At 35.5% G+C, this 16,807-nt stretch overlaps 1 protein-coding gene across 1 annotated transcript; it reads right to left on the reverse strand.

The window, feature by feature from the left end:
• Positions 1-209: 209 nt before the first annotated feature.
• On the reverse strand, positions 210-12,100 carry LOC135223957 (probable proton-coupled zinc antiporter SLC30A3). Its single transcript, XM_064262878.1, has 8 exons — positions 12,088-12,100; positions 8,976-9,154; positions 6,710-6,859; positions 2,645-2,729; positions 2,157-2,330; positions 1,614-1,742; positions 480-621; positions 210-243 (listed from the first exon to the last, which is right to left on the reverse strand). Exons 1-8 carry the CDS (start codon positions 12,098-12,100, stop codon positions 210-212), a joined length of 906 nt encoding a protein of 301 aa, XP_064118948.1.
• Positions 12,101-16,807: the final 4,707 nt, after the last annotated feature.

Consider the following 16,807-nt stretch of genomic DNA (forward strand, 5'->3'; position numbering starts at 1 on the left):
TACTGGAGCAGAACAAAGTACAATGAAAAATTAATAAATAATGATTTTCAATTATGAGAAAACCGCAAAGTTTCCCCGATTTTTGTCTACGTAATTTGCAAAACATGAAGAAACTGTAGAATTGTAGAATACTAGCTGAACTATTGAAAATTTTATGGGCACTGATACTTTGGATCACTCCTAAACAATAGCTCTTAAAACTTTAATTTTCATATCTTGGAATCTTGGGAACAATCATCAACACTGGAAAAAAGATCCAAAAGAATGAGATAAAAACATTAAATTTATTGCACGTGATGATACTGATTTTACAAATAGAAGTCATTTAAACATCCAGGTTTTAAGATGCACTACATAAAAGAAGACAATGCTTATCTAAAAGGAGGTAACTGAAACCTTCAAAGCTTGCAAATTACTTCTGTCGCAGTCGCAAAAATCCCATGAATAAAAATATAATGTTATTAAACGATCATACGTACTTTAGTTGGAGTAAATGTCCCAGATGTGCAGATGATGGACGTTTTAGGATATCTGGGAATTCATCGAGGATCCGGCTCTTTAAAATCTTCCACGTGATGTGTCCTGGAATAGTCTGGAGCAGGATCTGGCAACATTCTCTGCCTGTGGAGATCAAGTCACATTCAGTTTAGAGGGCGACCTGAATTGGCACACCATATCAAGACAGGTCTTAGAATTCACTAACCTTGGGAATCACTTGCACTGAAATGGATTTTGTATGTGATAAATGACTTACCCTAACCAGAATTCGACCTATTGTTTTTGAGCGCTCCGTCTTGTGGTTGGGTAATTTGTAGTACTAATAATGTTTTTGTAAGAACAAAAATGTCACAGGAATTAGTGACAAAGCTATCATATAATATATATATATATATATATATATATAATATAGTATGTATGTATATATATATATATATAATATATATATATATGTACATATATATGTATATGTATATATATATATATATATATATATATATATATATATATACATATATATACACACACACACACACACACATATATATATATATATATATATATATATATATATATATATATATATATATTATTGTGTATGTGTACAGTAAGATTATGTCAGCAATCTTTCCATCAAGAAAGAAACTGCTGTTCAATCTTTCAGTCGTTTGCAGTTGTATATGATAATAAATCTGAAAGTACATCAGAACTATTACTGAATGCAGTAGTTCCATTCTAATGGCAAATGAACTAGGCTCCTTTCATTCGTTTCATACTGTGTTACTGTTGAAAGGTTAGTATTTATCTTTATAAATGTGAACATTCGCTTATGTCTCTGAAATTCGCTTAAGAAGCAGAAAGTGACATGATTGGTTTTCAATCGTTTGTGGTGTATTGTGTGTGTGTGTGTTTTTTTTAATAATCACAAAAACAATGGGTGGGTCTGCCCCTTTCTCTATTCCATACCATATCTTTCTTACTCTCACCAATTGCGTTAGTGTAGAGAAAAACGAACGAGACAAGGTTCAGAGGAAGAGCTCAGAATGAACCAGACCCTTTGAGTGTCATGTCAGATGTTTATCGATAAAAAAGGGTAAATGAAGGGCTGGACCAACCATAGGGGTAACTGAGCCACATGAGAACTGCAGCCGATGTAATAGCCAGCGCCGGGTCTATGTAGAGCGCGATGGTCTCCCCATTGTCCAACTGGACAACTGCAGCGCAAAGTTCTACGAGAATCAGTCCTGGAAGGAGAGCAAAATAAAGTCGGTTCAAGCGTTTCATGTCCAGGGGTATATTTATGTGACTTCTGCAGTTGGAAATTTTTAATTACACACTCTGAGCTTTTGTAGAATGATTAACTGTCAGTCACACTGACAGAGCGGAAGTAGATTTTATTTTCATACATTTTAATGACAAGATGGGTTAGGTATGCCTGAGTTGCGTCAAGTTATTCTCATTTAATTTACCTTCAATAAATTCTACATCTTACGCATTTTGCGTAGTTCTCTACCACAAGACAAACTTCAGTCATAATGACATGCAACTGAACTTTTTACTTACTTATAACCCTTGCAGGGTGATGCCAGTATGAGATAAATCACCAATTAATCAACACCTAGAATTCACCTGATCCACTTGGAAGGAGCAGAACTCACCGCTAATATCTCTCATGACCTCTTTAAGCCTTTCCTTGGCCGATCCTGCATTGAGGTTCCCCAAAGAGAGCGTCCTCCTGCCAGTCTGCACCGCCTCTTGAGTCAGCTGCTTTCCAACCCACACGCCCCCAGACCCTCTTAATTCCAAGAAGCATCCTTGGTGGTGGGTGTACCTGCAGACAATGAATTATTGTTAAATAACCTAATGATGTTAAAAGAATTTGTGTGAATCACACGTTGAGTGCAAAATAGAGAATCTATGTTAGTACCAAGAGTACGATTATGGGTAACATCAAAACAAAAACAAAATTAAAATAAACTACTGAGGCTAGAGGGCTGCAATTTGGTATGTTTGATGACTGGAGGGTGGATGATCAACATACCAATTTGCAGCCCTCTAGCCTCAGTTTTTAAGATCTGAGGGCGGACAGACGGCCCAATAGTTTGCTTTTACGGAAAACTAATACGCAAAGGTAGGTGTTCCTTACCGCCTATGAGACAATAGACTATGCCGTTCAGGACGAGACCAACGGCGCCGAGTCCCATGATGGGAAGAGGGTGGTGCATGGCGTCCTGCGTCAAGGGAAAAGAAGATTGAAACTTTTGATGTTGTTATTGTGTTGTCAGTGATACCATTACAAAAGATAAATGATGCATATTATATTTATTATAGGCACATCAAGCCATTTTTCATGAATGACTGTTAGATCAGATTGAAAGAAACCAAACCAAGGTCTAGCTAGATACGCTCTAGCCCTTGCCGAAACAATAGTGTGCCACACATACATGCGCGCGCGCACGTAAACACGCACTTAAACCCCGAGCCACATTTTAGCCGAGCAGATAGGATTAGAAATGAGTATATAAGAGGATCGATAAAGGTAGCTGAAATATCGAAGAAAAAAAATACAGGAAGGAGGCTTCGATGGTATGGACACCTGTTACGACGGAGGAACGTCATGTTGGAAGACATACGATGGAAATCATCTCAATGAACATTTTGTAAAAGAATTTTTTTAATTTTTTGCAGATGTCTCACATAATTATTATCAGTGTGTCTACTCTAATATATTAACACACGCATTATATACATATATATATATATATATAATATATATATATATATATCTATATATAAGTATATAATATATATATATATATATATATATATATACACACAAGTTCATTCAACTTTTATATATATTTCATTTTTCGCTTTGCGTGTTTCATCGTTCTTATGTAACACTAAAACATTACTTCCCAACTTTGTTGGACCTCAGTGTACGTCAATTCTTCGTCTTAGCATCGCGTTGCTTTTAAAGTTGGTTTTGTTTTATCACTTTCTCGATTAAAACCGTTTTCCAAATATCTTCTCACCATCTATTCTAAGTCTATTTTCAGCACTATATTGTGTAAACCTTTTTAAAAGATTCTTTTTCTACTACAGTGGGTACCCAGCAGCGAAGTTTTGTATTAGTTTCGTTAACTTTAAAAAAAAAAATTATAGCATTTTACAGTGTGAGAGGGTTCATCCCAAAATTAGTTTACTGTGGAGAGAACGTATACTGAAAGTAAAGGAAATCATAAACCGTTGACACTCTGGCGTTATTTAATATTGTTTAGATAGGCGTCAGCAATGAGAGAGAAAACTAGTAATAAGATATAAATAACTACATAAGCATTCTATTATAGCCCTGTCTTAAAGAAATGTACGTAGAATTACATAAGGCAATTTTAATTCACTGTTTTGGAGAGAATGGGGAATTAGAGGTCAGTAACTTCGAGGAATTCCCGTGTGTCGAGATTTCAAGGCCAAGAATCATCACTTGATTTATTATCATTATTATTATTATTATCCTTTATTTTTAGCTATTTCCTGCAGTTAATATCAACCGAAATATTGAGGTTGCTGCATCCTAGTCTTTAGCTCCCACAAAAAACAAAAAAACAAAAACAAATTCAATGCAACCTTTATGGAATCTGTTTCAACCTTTTTCTATACGAATAAATAGAAAATTACAAAATTTGATACCCAGCATGGAAAAAATCACCTACTCTCCCAAATAAAATATAAGATACAAAAATGATAAACAATGATAATAAGGTAGAAAAATCCTCAAGTACTTGAACGATCAAAAATGAGCACTGCAATGTAGGACACGACGGCCCTGAACCATAATAAGTTGCGTCATTTTCGACTTGGTAACATCGTACAGTAGAGTAAAGGGACAGAATACGAGATTTGTTTTCAGTTTCTTTTCACTTAATCTTTTGAATTCAGTGCGTATATGTTGGGTTTCGTAAGTGTGCTTAGTGATAGTACTCTTAGTTCTTCATTTGTTTCCTGGATCTTTTATGGTTACACGGCTAGAATATTCGGCCTTGAAACAAAGATAAGCTAAAGTGAAAATTGAAGTTGGTACTAACGTCATTAGTAACTTCAAGGGAACAAATTAGGCATTTAGTTCTGCGCTTGAGTTTTCATATGTTTTGACCAGAAAGTCAAGGCAGATACGGAAAAGTGACTTAAAGTGACTTCGATAAGTTGTCATCTCAGTCGTTTTCTTGAGTTGACCTACATCAATCAAGAAAGTGAAATTGGGGAAACTAATTTAAAAATGATTAGCAAAGGTAAGATTTAACGCGAAATAGATGTAAAGGCGTTCATGAAGATCCAAGGCTTTAAAGAGCATCGTATGTCAACATTAAATGATTCTGTTTCAGTAGTAGTGACGAGTGACGACGGCTGAATAAAAAACAAATAAATCAGAGGAAATTAGATTTGTGTGCAATGTTATAGTGAAGAGGAACGGAATCTGCAGAAACATTAATTTTGAGAGGTTGCTGGAAAGACCTTCTCGTACGTATATTTATGCTGATCTGACACAGAGATGCATATCTGTACTTATTTATAACTGTTCATTGACGCATATATGCATATGCATTCTTCCTCCAGTAATTTAAGGTCTGTCCACATGATCGAACAATGTCCGACGGACAAACATTGTTACCAATTAACAGTTGTCTGCCGGTCTTTACCTTGTTAACAGAGTAAAAACAGTGGTATACATCCTCATCTGGTACCACTGCTGGTTACCTGATCTACTGCCATCGTTTCAACTCTTATGACGTCATCCTACTTCGCCTATGATATGGTAACAGTGTTTGTCCGTCGGACATTGTTCGACTGTGTGGACGCACCTTCAGACATCCATTAGAGGGGTAGGTGGGAAAAAAAAGTCTGTTCGTTAATTCTGCAACTATTGAATAAATGATGAATGCCGTTGCAGAAAACCTTCGTAACCTCTTAAAATCATAAATCCTACGCGGAGGAATAATCAGCAGAGTGACAATCCCCTTTTATGTAAATATGTCCTTCACTTCGTTAATTGCATGCCTCTGGTTTTAATGCTGACACTTCTCTTATACCCGTTAATCCAGTGTGTGTGTGTTTATAAATATTTTAATTACATACTGTAACCCAGCTAAGATGCTTCCATTTACTCCTGCATGGTAATACAAATACTGTAGCCCTAAGCATTATGAAAATTTTGCTTATCTGTGTTTCTAGGTTTTATTCCTAGGCTTTTTTTTTTTCTAAGATATCAAGCCATACATTTCGTTGAATGTCGAATTCACTATACCTCGGGGTATTATGCCATAGCGGAAGTTACATATGATAAATGTTCCTTCGCTGCCCTAGAGCGAGAGCCCTAGTCAGCACGAGGCCGGCTTAATCTAAAACTAACTGTGGTGATAGCTGGTACGGGAAGTCAAAGTTATGTCTATCAGTTTTTAAACCAAAGCCCATGCAGTTGTTCGAATCCTGGTCGGTGCAAGAACACTTACCAGTTATGATTTACTTGAGTATAAGTTATTCCCAAGGTATAGACGACACTTGTGCTTAATAGAATGGGACACTAACGTCTAGATTTAAAAGCTAGAGACGCATTCTTGTATTATGCCATAGCGAAGCTGTTATATTGCTAAGGGCACGAGTAGCCAGAAACTCAGACGTTACGCCCTGAAGCTTTAAGAGGAAAGAGAAGACCTAAAAACTGTTGGATGCAGAAGAGGTATTGAAAAGGAAGAATGGAACCTATATATCCAGGAAACGTCAGTGTGCACGAAACCCATTTTCTTTCTACCTTGCATGCGAGAAAGATGTAATTTACGGTGGCCTTGCATGAATGGCGCAGTGTAGTTGGAGGGTGGATGAGGTTGGGGGTGGGGGGGGGGGGGGGGGGGGGTGGATGATTCGAAAAGCTGTTGAACTATCTTTGAAGGTTACTAATGGTGTGTAAGTTATCTTATCAATGAGTCAATGACTCTGTTAGGGGTAATGGCTTGATCTTGAAGTATGTTTATATAACTTCATTTAACGACAGAGGAAATCTGACCTTAATGGTGACGATTATGATAAATGAAGTTATACTAAATATAAAAAATTAGGAATTACGACGCCTTATTTAGTTTGTAGAGAGAGAGAGAGAGAGAGAGAGAGAGAGAGAGAGAGAGAGAGAGAGAGTTACAAACATCGTAGCACCACTTACCTGATGGCCAGCATGTAAGGCTGTTTGTATGGAGTCGATGGCCATACTGAAGCAAAGTGCCGTGAGGAAGATGAGTGTAGTGAGCATGGACAGAACTTCCAGTCTTGCCCATCCGAAGGTGTTGTGTAGCGACTCCGGTCGGGAACATAACTGCAGAGAAATAATAATAGTAACACAACCCCAAAGTCATTTATTCACTTATTATTTTTATTTTTTGGCCATTTACTTATTTATTTGTCAGTTACAGTTTACTCTTGTCATGGATAACTTTTTCTTCCATGTAAAAATTTTTTTTATTTGTTATTAAATGTTGATAACTATTCGAATTTTTTTTAGTTCTTGGGGCGGCTTATTGAATAGTCTGGACGTACAGTACTCATTACCTAGCCATGGTTCTAGTTGTAGTAATATGGAAAGGAAGCGAAATTATGGCCTAGAGCTGGGACTTATGAGGTCATTCTGCGCTGAAACGGAAATTAAGAGTAAAATAGTTTTAAAGGTGTAACAGGAGGAAAGCCTCACAGTTATGTAACAATTGTAGGGACAAGGTGGGAAGTAAGGTGGAAGAAAGAGAATATGATCGGAGGTACAATAAAAGGAATGACATGGTTCGCAGCTAGGGGCCGAAGTGACCCCTGCAAAAGAACCTTAAGTAATGCCTACAGTGCATCGCGTGAGGGCAGCGTTGGTGAGGGGCACTAAAGGCACTAACTTCCCTACGGAGAGCTGTGGTAATATAACAATCTGAATAACTGTGACATGTTCCGATATTTCGAGTTTGTTTGTTTCTTTAAAATTCTAGTAGCAGATTTAATGTTTTGTAATTGTACCGCAGATGCATTACAATCGTTTAGCCTGTGGTTTTTCTCACGTTGAGCCTTCAATTTCATTATTCTCTAATTACGTCCAGATTACTGTTGATTAAAACACTGTATTACATGGTATGTGTCACAGGTACGGCGGCACTTATTGTCTACTTAAAGCTCGTCATCTCGTATTGTCATGTTCCTCCTTATCTGTGGTGAGCATTTTATGGTGTCACCTGTCATCACTCTGGTTTTAGGTTTCCTCCTGGAAGTCGTATTCATCTTTTACCTGAGATCTTGGCCACGGCTCTTCTCTTATATATATATTCGAGGATATTCGCTTCGTCATCTTCTGGGGACATTTGATACCATGATCTCTGTGGTCCTACTTTGTTTTCTTCTTTTATACACTTCCAGCATTTGTTTCTTCTAGTTTTTCCGCGACTTTGTTTTATTTTGCAACGTGTTACTGTTTTGTTAGCAGCATGTTACTGTTTTTTTTTTAACTTGGAATGAATGTGTCATTATTTTCCTTTTCTTAAATTATTCCAATATTTCTTTTAGAATTTCAGAAATGCTTCGACACAAATGTTTTTTCATCTGTTCAGAATCTCGCTGTAAGGATCAGTTGATTATAGAACTAAAACTATCTTTATTTCTGTCATAATTTGAGTGCATAATTTGCTTCCTCGTGTTTTGGAGAATTATTTCCAGTTTGCTCACTCATGCCTTCCCATTATAAATTTATCTCATAGTTATTCCCATTTCCTTATTTTAGTCATCCCCTTTGGGAGACTCCTCATCAACTTATTAGTTACACACACAAAAAAAAATTAAAAAAATTGATTTTAAAAAAAAAAATTTTTAAAAAAAAACACTTACTTTTAGGCAAAATTTCTATTTATTAGTATTAAAGTTTTCCAAGTTAATTATTGGAACAGGTGGAACTCTCTTAAGTTCCTTTGAACTCAACCCAAGGTATGTTTGTAAAATATTGTCTGTTTAGTTGCTTTAGCTTTTATTTTCTCTTGTGGAAGAAAAGCCATGCGACTATGAACTTTCAATGCTCCTAACAGTTTAGTACTTTATTTGCTGTAAACGTCGAAATCATTAGAGGTCATAGTCCGGAGAATAACAATAGCAAAGGGACAGTGGGAAATAATAATAATATTCCTTGTATATATTTTATCAGGTGTACCTATAACTGGGCAGGTGGAAATCTAACTTCTAAGAAATAAGCTTAAAGTATTCTTGTAAATGTCTATATTAAAATGTTCTACTGCACATGATTGATGCGCAGTAGTATCTACATCTCGCTCCGGTGCTAGACTTGGCTTTTAGAGTCCCTGTACAGTTTGTATGGTAAATATGAGCGTGGTTGTGGTCATGCATGCATACTTTACGTAGAGAAATGCGTGTTTTATGTCTGCGATGAGATTAAACGCTGAAAAGAATCTTACCTTCATGGTGAGCAAGCACCCCGTGAGTGAAAGCAGGTTATAGAGCGCATGATAGGCCTCCACCCTGAGTGTGAGAGAGTGCGTCAGATGGGCAGCAGCCAACAGGACCACCGAAAATGCGAGCGTCAGGCACAGCACGAACCAGAGTTTCACGGCGGGAATATGGCGGCGGAACTGCCCTTCTCACCCATGGTGTTCTCTTCCCGGCCTCTGGCGGCGAAGTGGGCAAGTCAACGAGAGTCCTTTGCTTGAGGAGTCCTGGCACACTCGTGGAATGCAGATGAAAGTCGGCTTAGGAAGGATTAGGGATCCTATGGGCTTGCTTGATTCTGGGAGTTCTGAAAGGCAAGGAAACGTTGGTGAGATTTCTCTTGTTAAAATCTAAATCGAATCGATTTGGTCAAGAGATTCAGAGATTAAGTGAATTATGACACTAATAAGAAAAGATGGTGAAGCAGTCTAGTGATCGTAAGGTTTTATACACACACGTATATATATATATATATATATATATATATATATATCTATATCTATAATATATATATATCTATATATATATATATATATATATATGATATATAGATATATATATATATATATAGATATATATATATATATATAATACATATATATATAATAGTATACATATACATATAAGATATATATATATATATATATATATATATATATATATATATATTACATATATAAATATAAATATATATAGTAAACTTAATGTATATATATATATATATATATATATATATATATATATATATCTATATATATATATATATAATTTAAATGCGAATACGTTTCAAATGCTTGTACTTATGGCTGTTAACACAAAAATAAAACTTCTGTGACTCTCTGCAATGGTATGTGTGCCAAATGCTTGTTAACGAAGTCGCAGGGCTTTGTCAACAAAACATGCAAACTAATAATGAATAATTCCCAAGGAGCTTCACTTACTACCTATTAAAGCAAGAATTGTTTATGATTTTAGTTTAAAAAATAATACATCGGGATATGTAAACGATCTGCAAAAATATACCATCAACAACGTAAATACCCGTATGAGCAAGGTAAATATAGGTTAGTGGCACCAGCATGAGACAAAGACATTGGAAAAAGAACGTTTGTATAAACAATATATACTATAAGTCTGTTCAGTAAGCTGCTAGGGGAACTAAAGGAAATTCGCAAACTTAGAGACATTTAAGAAGCAACTAAAACCTAATTCCTTGTAAATGGCACGAAGAACAAGTTAACCAAGAAAACTGTGAACTGTTGCAGACAAACAGATAAGAGTCCGCTGGATGAACCAAACAATGACAGAAAAGGGGGTTCGCCAAAATAAACAGCGATGATGATAATGACGAGGATTTTAATGATGATGATAATGAGGATGTCAGTCAAGGAAATTACTTTCACTTTCATTCTCTGCCATCCATCAGGACTATGGATTTTTTCTGATACTATTTTCATTTGATCTTGAAAAATGGGGATTGTGAATTTTATTTTAGACTCAAAATATTAAAACCGATGTATTTGTGATATAAAACAATTTGATTTTAAAAGGAAACACAGATGAAACACACTATTACATATTATAGCTTGAATTGCTTATTTATTCAAGAGAGAGAGAGAGAGAGAGATTCGCAAAGATGATATCTTCCTTTCCAATATCATTTATAATCACGTTTTTTTACGCTTAAGATGTAATGTGTCGTATAAGTTTTACAGGTATCATTGTTATGTGGTGCATAGTTAACGCTACTACTTTATACCCTACACACACTGATAGTCGTATAAAGTTTATGTCATCATTTTAGGCCTTAAAAGTACGTGTAAGTATGCCAAGTACAGTTTACGTTAACGCTCCATACGCTACACTCTCCTAGAATATGTAGTGTCAAGATAAATCCTGGTGTAGTGAGAGTGAGGTGTGCAGACGATGGGCAGCCGCAGAGGCCTTTCACGGCGAGAGCCTCTTCTTCATTCTCGTAAAATGGCTACATCCTGTTTCGTCCGCGAGTCTGTGCAAACCTCCCTTTATGCACAAACAAAACAGACTAAAAGTGGGTGACCCAGAAACAAGCAAAAAAGCAATTGGTGCTGTTTATTGCTACGACGAAACGGAGTAAAAAAAGTCCGTATCAATGAGTGAGATATTGGTGATTTATATATATATGTAAGATTCAAGAGTTATATATCATTACGTTTTATTTTGAGAGGGAGCTGGGTCAGACAAAGGGTGGATTATTTGAAGGGTCGTTGAGTCAACTCCCCTTTATGGAAGTGAAGTATGGATGTTGAATGTAAATGAAACAAAAGTGATCGTGGAAGCTGTCAAGGGGAAATTCTTGTGCAATGAACACTTAAGATGAAGAATCGATGGTATGCGAACTGTAGAAATCTAAGAAGAAGTGTTGACAAGGTTAGTGTGGTTGAAAAAAATGGTGAACCAGTGTGTTTGAGAGACGGTTCGTTCATGTGAAAAGAATGACGTGTGATAGACTCGTGGAAAGGGAATACAGTTGGAAAGCGTTGGGAGGTAGAGTTCGCTAAGAAGATGACCTTGAAAGTGGTAGATACACTTATTATAAGCAGCGCTATTTGAATTAAATAAAGACAAATGAAAATAACTAAGAAGACAACGACAAATATGTAAAAATACCCTTACTATTCAGAACGAGAGTATGTGTATTATATAGAGGTCAGTAGTGCAATGTTTGTTGGGGGGATTAGTGCAACGCTGGTGATAGTTTTGCGTAGGTTCGTCGTTGCTAATGGTGTGAATATTTCTGCGCAAGAGCGTTAAAATAGAGATTGTCACTTTTTTTCTCTCAGAGTATACATGGTTTACTGCTAAAAATAAATGTATAAAAAAAAGTACGTTAACACATCCCCCATACCTTGAGCGAGACCATTTCTCAGACGTAGCTCTGAATAAGACGCAATTAGCGGAACATTCAGCCTATCAACTCTTAACAAACCACAAGGCTGCATCTGCTCGCTGTAAATCGCACCGTTGAAACGCTTCCTAAGCACAGATTACTATTACGGCGTTCCTCCTCAGGGGATTTATTTATTAAGTTGTAGAACTTACTTACAGCAGTCATTGTGGTTACGTATTAACGTTTCATTCATTGCCATCACTGGCATTCTAAACTAGGCAACACAGTGGTATTAGTATGTATTATAGTATATATTTGATATTAATAGCACTACAAAGTAAAGTTACAAAACCGTACCATATATATATATATAATATATATAAAACTTTAAGCCATGTTTTTTGTAAATGACGCTGAAACTTAAATGCTTTGGTCTCCATTTCGTCATTCCTGCAATATGTATTCTAATTTCTAGTCATGTAACTCCACGACTTGAAAGGTATCTATTAAAAGATCTTAATGAAGATATCAGATTGTTTACTGTTAGGAAGTGCGACGCAACAGTTTCAACCTCGGCGATATTATAGTGTGATAACTTTTGGATGCACCTGGATACTTTTAGTTTCGAGTCTTGTTCCCTTCTTACTTAAAATGCAAGACGTTGAGATGGTATAATTATGTTTGTTTTAAAGCAAACTACTTGTTTATCACAGCATTATCTATGTAATAGAGCTACATCAGTTCTTGAAATGATGTTAGCAGTTTGCTTTGAGAATTTGTTTTCAGCTTGATTTTGCTTATAGTACATTGTCCAGTGAAGTGCTTTAGGAGAATTAATAGAGTATCGCTTATGTGATCCGTTCTTGTTTTTCTTCATCAATTAGTTTTGAGGGACGTTTTATGATTTTGAAGAGGCGCTGTATGAGAAAAACATGAAAATTAACTCACAAAATTTTTTCACTAGATAGCATCTCGCTCAAAGCGTAAACCTTGTCTCGTAGTGGCTATGAACGTGCCTTGCAACAAGTGGTTTGCAGATCCCATGTTTAGCCTTTGCCTTTTCCTGAGTGAATTCTACTTGTAATGCTAGCCGCCTGTACTGCCGCACCCCCTTTGGTCCCAAAGAGGTGAAAACTATTGACAGATTGTGGTCATGGCTTTGATTTTCCCTCAGGGTCCTTATTTGCAAAGTATTCCGAATACATGATACCTGTCCCTTCTGGATGACTCTAGGTAATTACCAGGAATCGCCATAAAATTCAGGATCTTGTATTTAAATAAAAACAAAATTGCCCTTCGATTCACCACCGAGTCAAATATCAGAAAGCTCTTTACTCTACGTACTTTACTGCCTGTTATGGTAAAGGCTAAACATATCCAAGTTCACATACATACTTCACTGCCTGTTATGGTAAAGACTAAACATATCAAAGTTCACATACATACTTCACTGCCTGTTATGGTAAAGGATAAACATATCCAAGTTCACATACGTACTTTTCTACCTGTTATGGTATAAAGGATAAACATATCAAAGTTCACATTCATACTTTACTGCCTCTTATGGTAGCTATTGGGATGGAATGGAATATGAAATTTAGACCAAAAGGCCAACACTGAAAGGGTAATTGGGAGTAAAATGGTTTTAAGCATAACAGGAGGGAAACCTCGTGGTTGCGTTATAAAAAAACTTGTTAGGGAGGTGGAAATAAGATGGCAGAAAGTGAATATGAACGGAGGTACAATCAAAGGAACGAAATGTGTTGCATCAAGGGATGTGAGGGACGCTGCAAAGAATATCAGCTATGCAAATGTGGAAGATGCATTTACTATAAACGCTGAATACATTGAGACAAACAATTGCTCAGTTGTTATATTTTCTGCTAGTTCATTCTGATAATGGCCATCAAGACCACATGATAGCGATTTCCATCAAGATGCGGAGTTCAGACACTAATGGTAGAGAAAGAAATGAAAGAATGAAAAGTAACAACAGCGATAACACTAATACAATTTACGTAGGATAACATGATGTTAAAAGTGTGAGTAATAAAAAACTTTAATCGACCAGATTAAAAATCAAAATCTACAAATTTATATTGAACTCTTTTGAGCGTTGGATACATGCAGGGGGGTTCAAAATCTTGGCCATGAATGAATGAATTCTACATGTGTATATATCGTCGGGAATGAATGAATTAATTCTACAGTATATAAATCATCGGGAAAGGTATTATATTTTGTAATCATCCAGTCTAACAGATGATTCAATAAAGACCTTACTCATTTTGAGGTTCACTTCGATATTATGGAGAAATTATGAGTAACTTGAGCAGGTTTTGAATGAAATGACTTGGGTACAAACCAGAACTTCACATCTCACTCATAAAATTCTGTCGCTCTCAAATGACATTAAATAGGACTGCTCTTCACACAGGCAGTAGAGGGTGGTGGCTCCGACCCTCGGAACAACCGAATGAGTGAAAAACGTACCAAGAAATTCCTTATCATGAAATATTATAGATTAGCGTTTTTTTTTTTCTTTTATTTTCACATGGTGCCAGGCATCATTTGGAGTTGTCTTTTCCAAACTACAGCGTTTGCTTTGTAACCGAACCATTGCCTACCCTTTATGCATGTATATATGTACGTAAGTATGTACGAATATAATATATAATATATATATCTATATAAATATTATATATATTTAAAAGGTATATATAATAATATATATAAAATATTAATGTATATATATAAACATATAAAATATATGATGTCTAATATTTATAATATATTAACATACATAAATCTATATATATATATATATATAGATATATATATATATATATATATATATATCTTTGAAGATTGAGCCAGACTAAGGGTTTATAGGTGTGGCCAGGAAATCAAGACAGCTCTGGCAGATCTATTTATCCTTTAAATCTCTCCCTCGAGGTTAATCCCTTATTAATGGCTTTACCCGAGATCTGTCATTTACTGTACTTCGTTTTCCTAAGAAACAGCGTTGAGAAAATTTTGGTTGCTCACGATTTTTGTTTCTTTGTGTGCTTCATGAAATAATAATAATAGTTCAAATAATACCATAATGTGTTTAATGCATTACTCCTCTTAAAATTTGAGGCCATTTGATTATTGTCCATATTCCATTTTAGCAGTTATTTATTGGTTGCATGATCAGATTGTTTCAGTGCCTCTGCAGGTTAAATAAAGAAACTACCTATCATTTAGGAGAGAAAAATAAATCCACCATTAATTACAGGACCCCTTATTTCTTTTAAACGAGGTATTTTAATTTTGCAAACAATTTCCTTTCTTGAGTGCTTGGAAGACCACAGCATCTGAAAGGTTGGAAATAAAAAATCTCCTTAGTTGAACCTTCCGTATTATTGATGTCCTTTGTTTATATATATATATATATATATATATATATATATAATATATATATACATTTAGACCCTTGTATCTGTAACATGTTTAAGAATGACCTCAAAGATATAATTACGGACTTAAATCAAAATCAGTTGCCTTAGAGTTATTATTTTTGTTGTAATGTATGTCTGACATGTATTGTGAATATGGTTTTGTTTACCAAGTTCTGAATAGCTGTCACCTATAATCCTTTAATTGTCTTGAAATTGTATCTGAGATGATTGTCTTGAACCTTTAATTGCACCCATTGTTTATGCTTGTTTGGGAAGGTTTCTCATCCTCCAGGTGTGTCGGATTCTAGGTACTAATCTCTTTATAATCCCTGTCTGTCAGTTATACGAATCTTCTTGTATTGTGTTTTCCCGTATTTATGTCAGTCTCTGCTCAGTAAAGGACGTTTAACGTCGAAAGATCTTGCAGATCCTCCTTCGTTTATTTTTCCTTCGTGGCCTATATCTTTATTTATAGATTTATCACGTTCCTAACTTTCGTGATTCAGTTATACATAATGAGGGCCACGTTTTACTTTCGATATATATATGAATATATATATATATATATATATATATATATATATATATATATATATATTTAGTTTATATAAATGTATATATTATGTGTATAGAACAGTTGTATTTATACAGCTGAAGGCATGTCCCAGAATTAGGCCGCAGCGTCATTCCTGTTGAAAGCTTATTCTTAATCATGTTTACCGCTGGCCGGAAGATGATTTTATTAGTGAGATCTCAACCCAAGGCTCCTTTTCAAAAGTTTCATCGTATTTCTTTTTTGATCAGTACTGATTCTCCCATTTCGGTTTTGAACCAACAATAGCTGCTATAAATTATTCATGACATATTCCAATTTATTCAAAGATTCTGTTTAATTATCCGGTCAGAAATAGCTGAGCTCTGTTGAACATATTTTACTGAGCGTTTGTGCTAATTAATTCTTTGAGGAAGTGATTTACCTAAAAATCCGGTATAGGATTTGGGCCATGATTTGTCCTGGTCGAGGCAAGGGATATCGCATAGCCCTGTGTCTTTGTTGGACGTTAATGAGGGATTTGGCCAGAGTATTTGGTCGGTAAACACAAAAGGATTAGATTTTCCAAACGTCTGTGTCAGCATCTTAATACAGTCCAGGTGTGGGATTTTAATTTTATTATAGTACTGGCCGTCTCCCTTGTCATGTTTTGAGGAGGTCGGTAGAATATAATGTTGGCTGTAAACAGCTTTCTCATGGAACCTTTAATATGACAGTTGCATGCGGAGTAGTTCAAATTCGTTTTCCAGGAATTCAGTGAAGCAAATCTGTAAGGCTCTTTAGAACAAATTGCTGGCTACGCCCAATCTTGACTGAAACATCATGGGAAGTTAACAAGTTAATATATGAAGTCAAAACGTTGGTTTTCTGTACGCAGTAAATGTTTATTATGTGTATTAAAACATTTGAAAAAGTAATTTTATTGTCTGGATAAGT

Source organism: Macrobrachium nipponense, chromosome 10 (assembly GCF_015104395.2).
Source record: "Macrobrachium nipponense isolate FS-2020 chromosome 10, ASM1510439v2, whole genome shotgun sequence".
Lineage (NCBI taxonomy): Eukaryota > Metazoa > Arthropoda > Malacostraca > Decapoda > Palaemonidae > Macrobrachium > Macrobrachium nipponense.

What these genes read in the sequence shown, in the direction of transcription:
- LOC135223957 (XM_064262878.1), bottom strand. An exon ending in GGTGCTTGCTCACCATGAAG is followed by an intron (nt 6,860 to 8,975) that starts GTAAGATTCTTT and finishes ATTTCTCTGCAG; the next exon opens with TTATGTTCCCGACCGGAGTC. An exon ending in GGTCATGAGAGATATTAGCG is followed by an intron (nt 1,743 to 2,156) that starts GTGAGTTCTGCT and finishes CTCTCCTTCCAG; the next exon opens with GACTGATTCTCGTAGAACTT.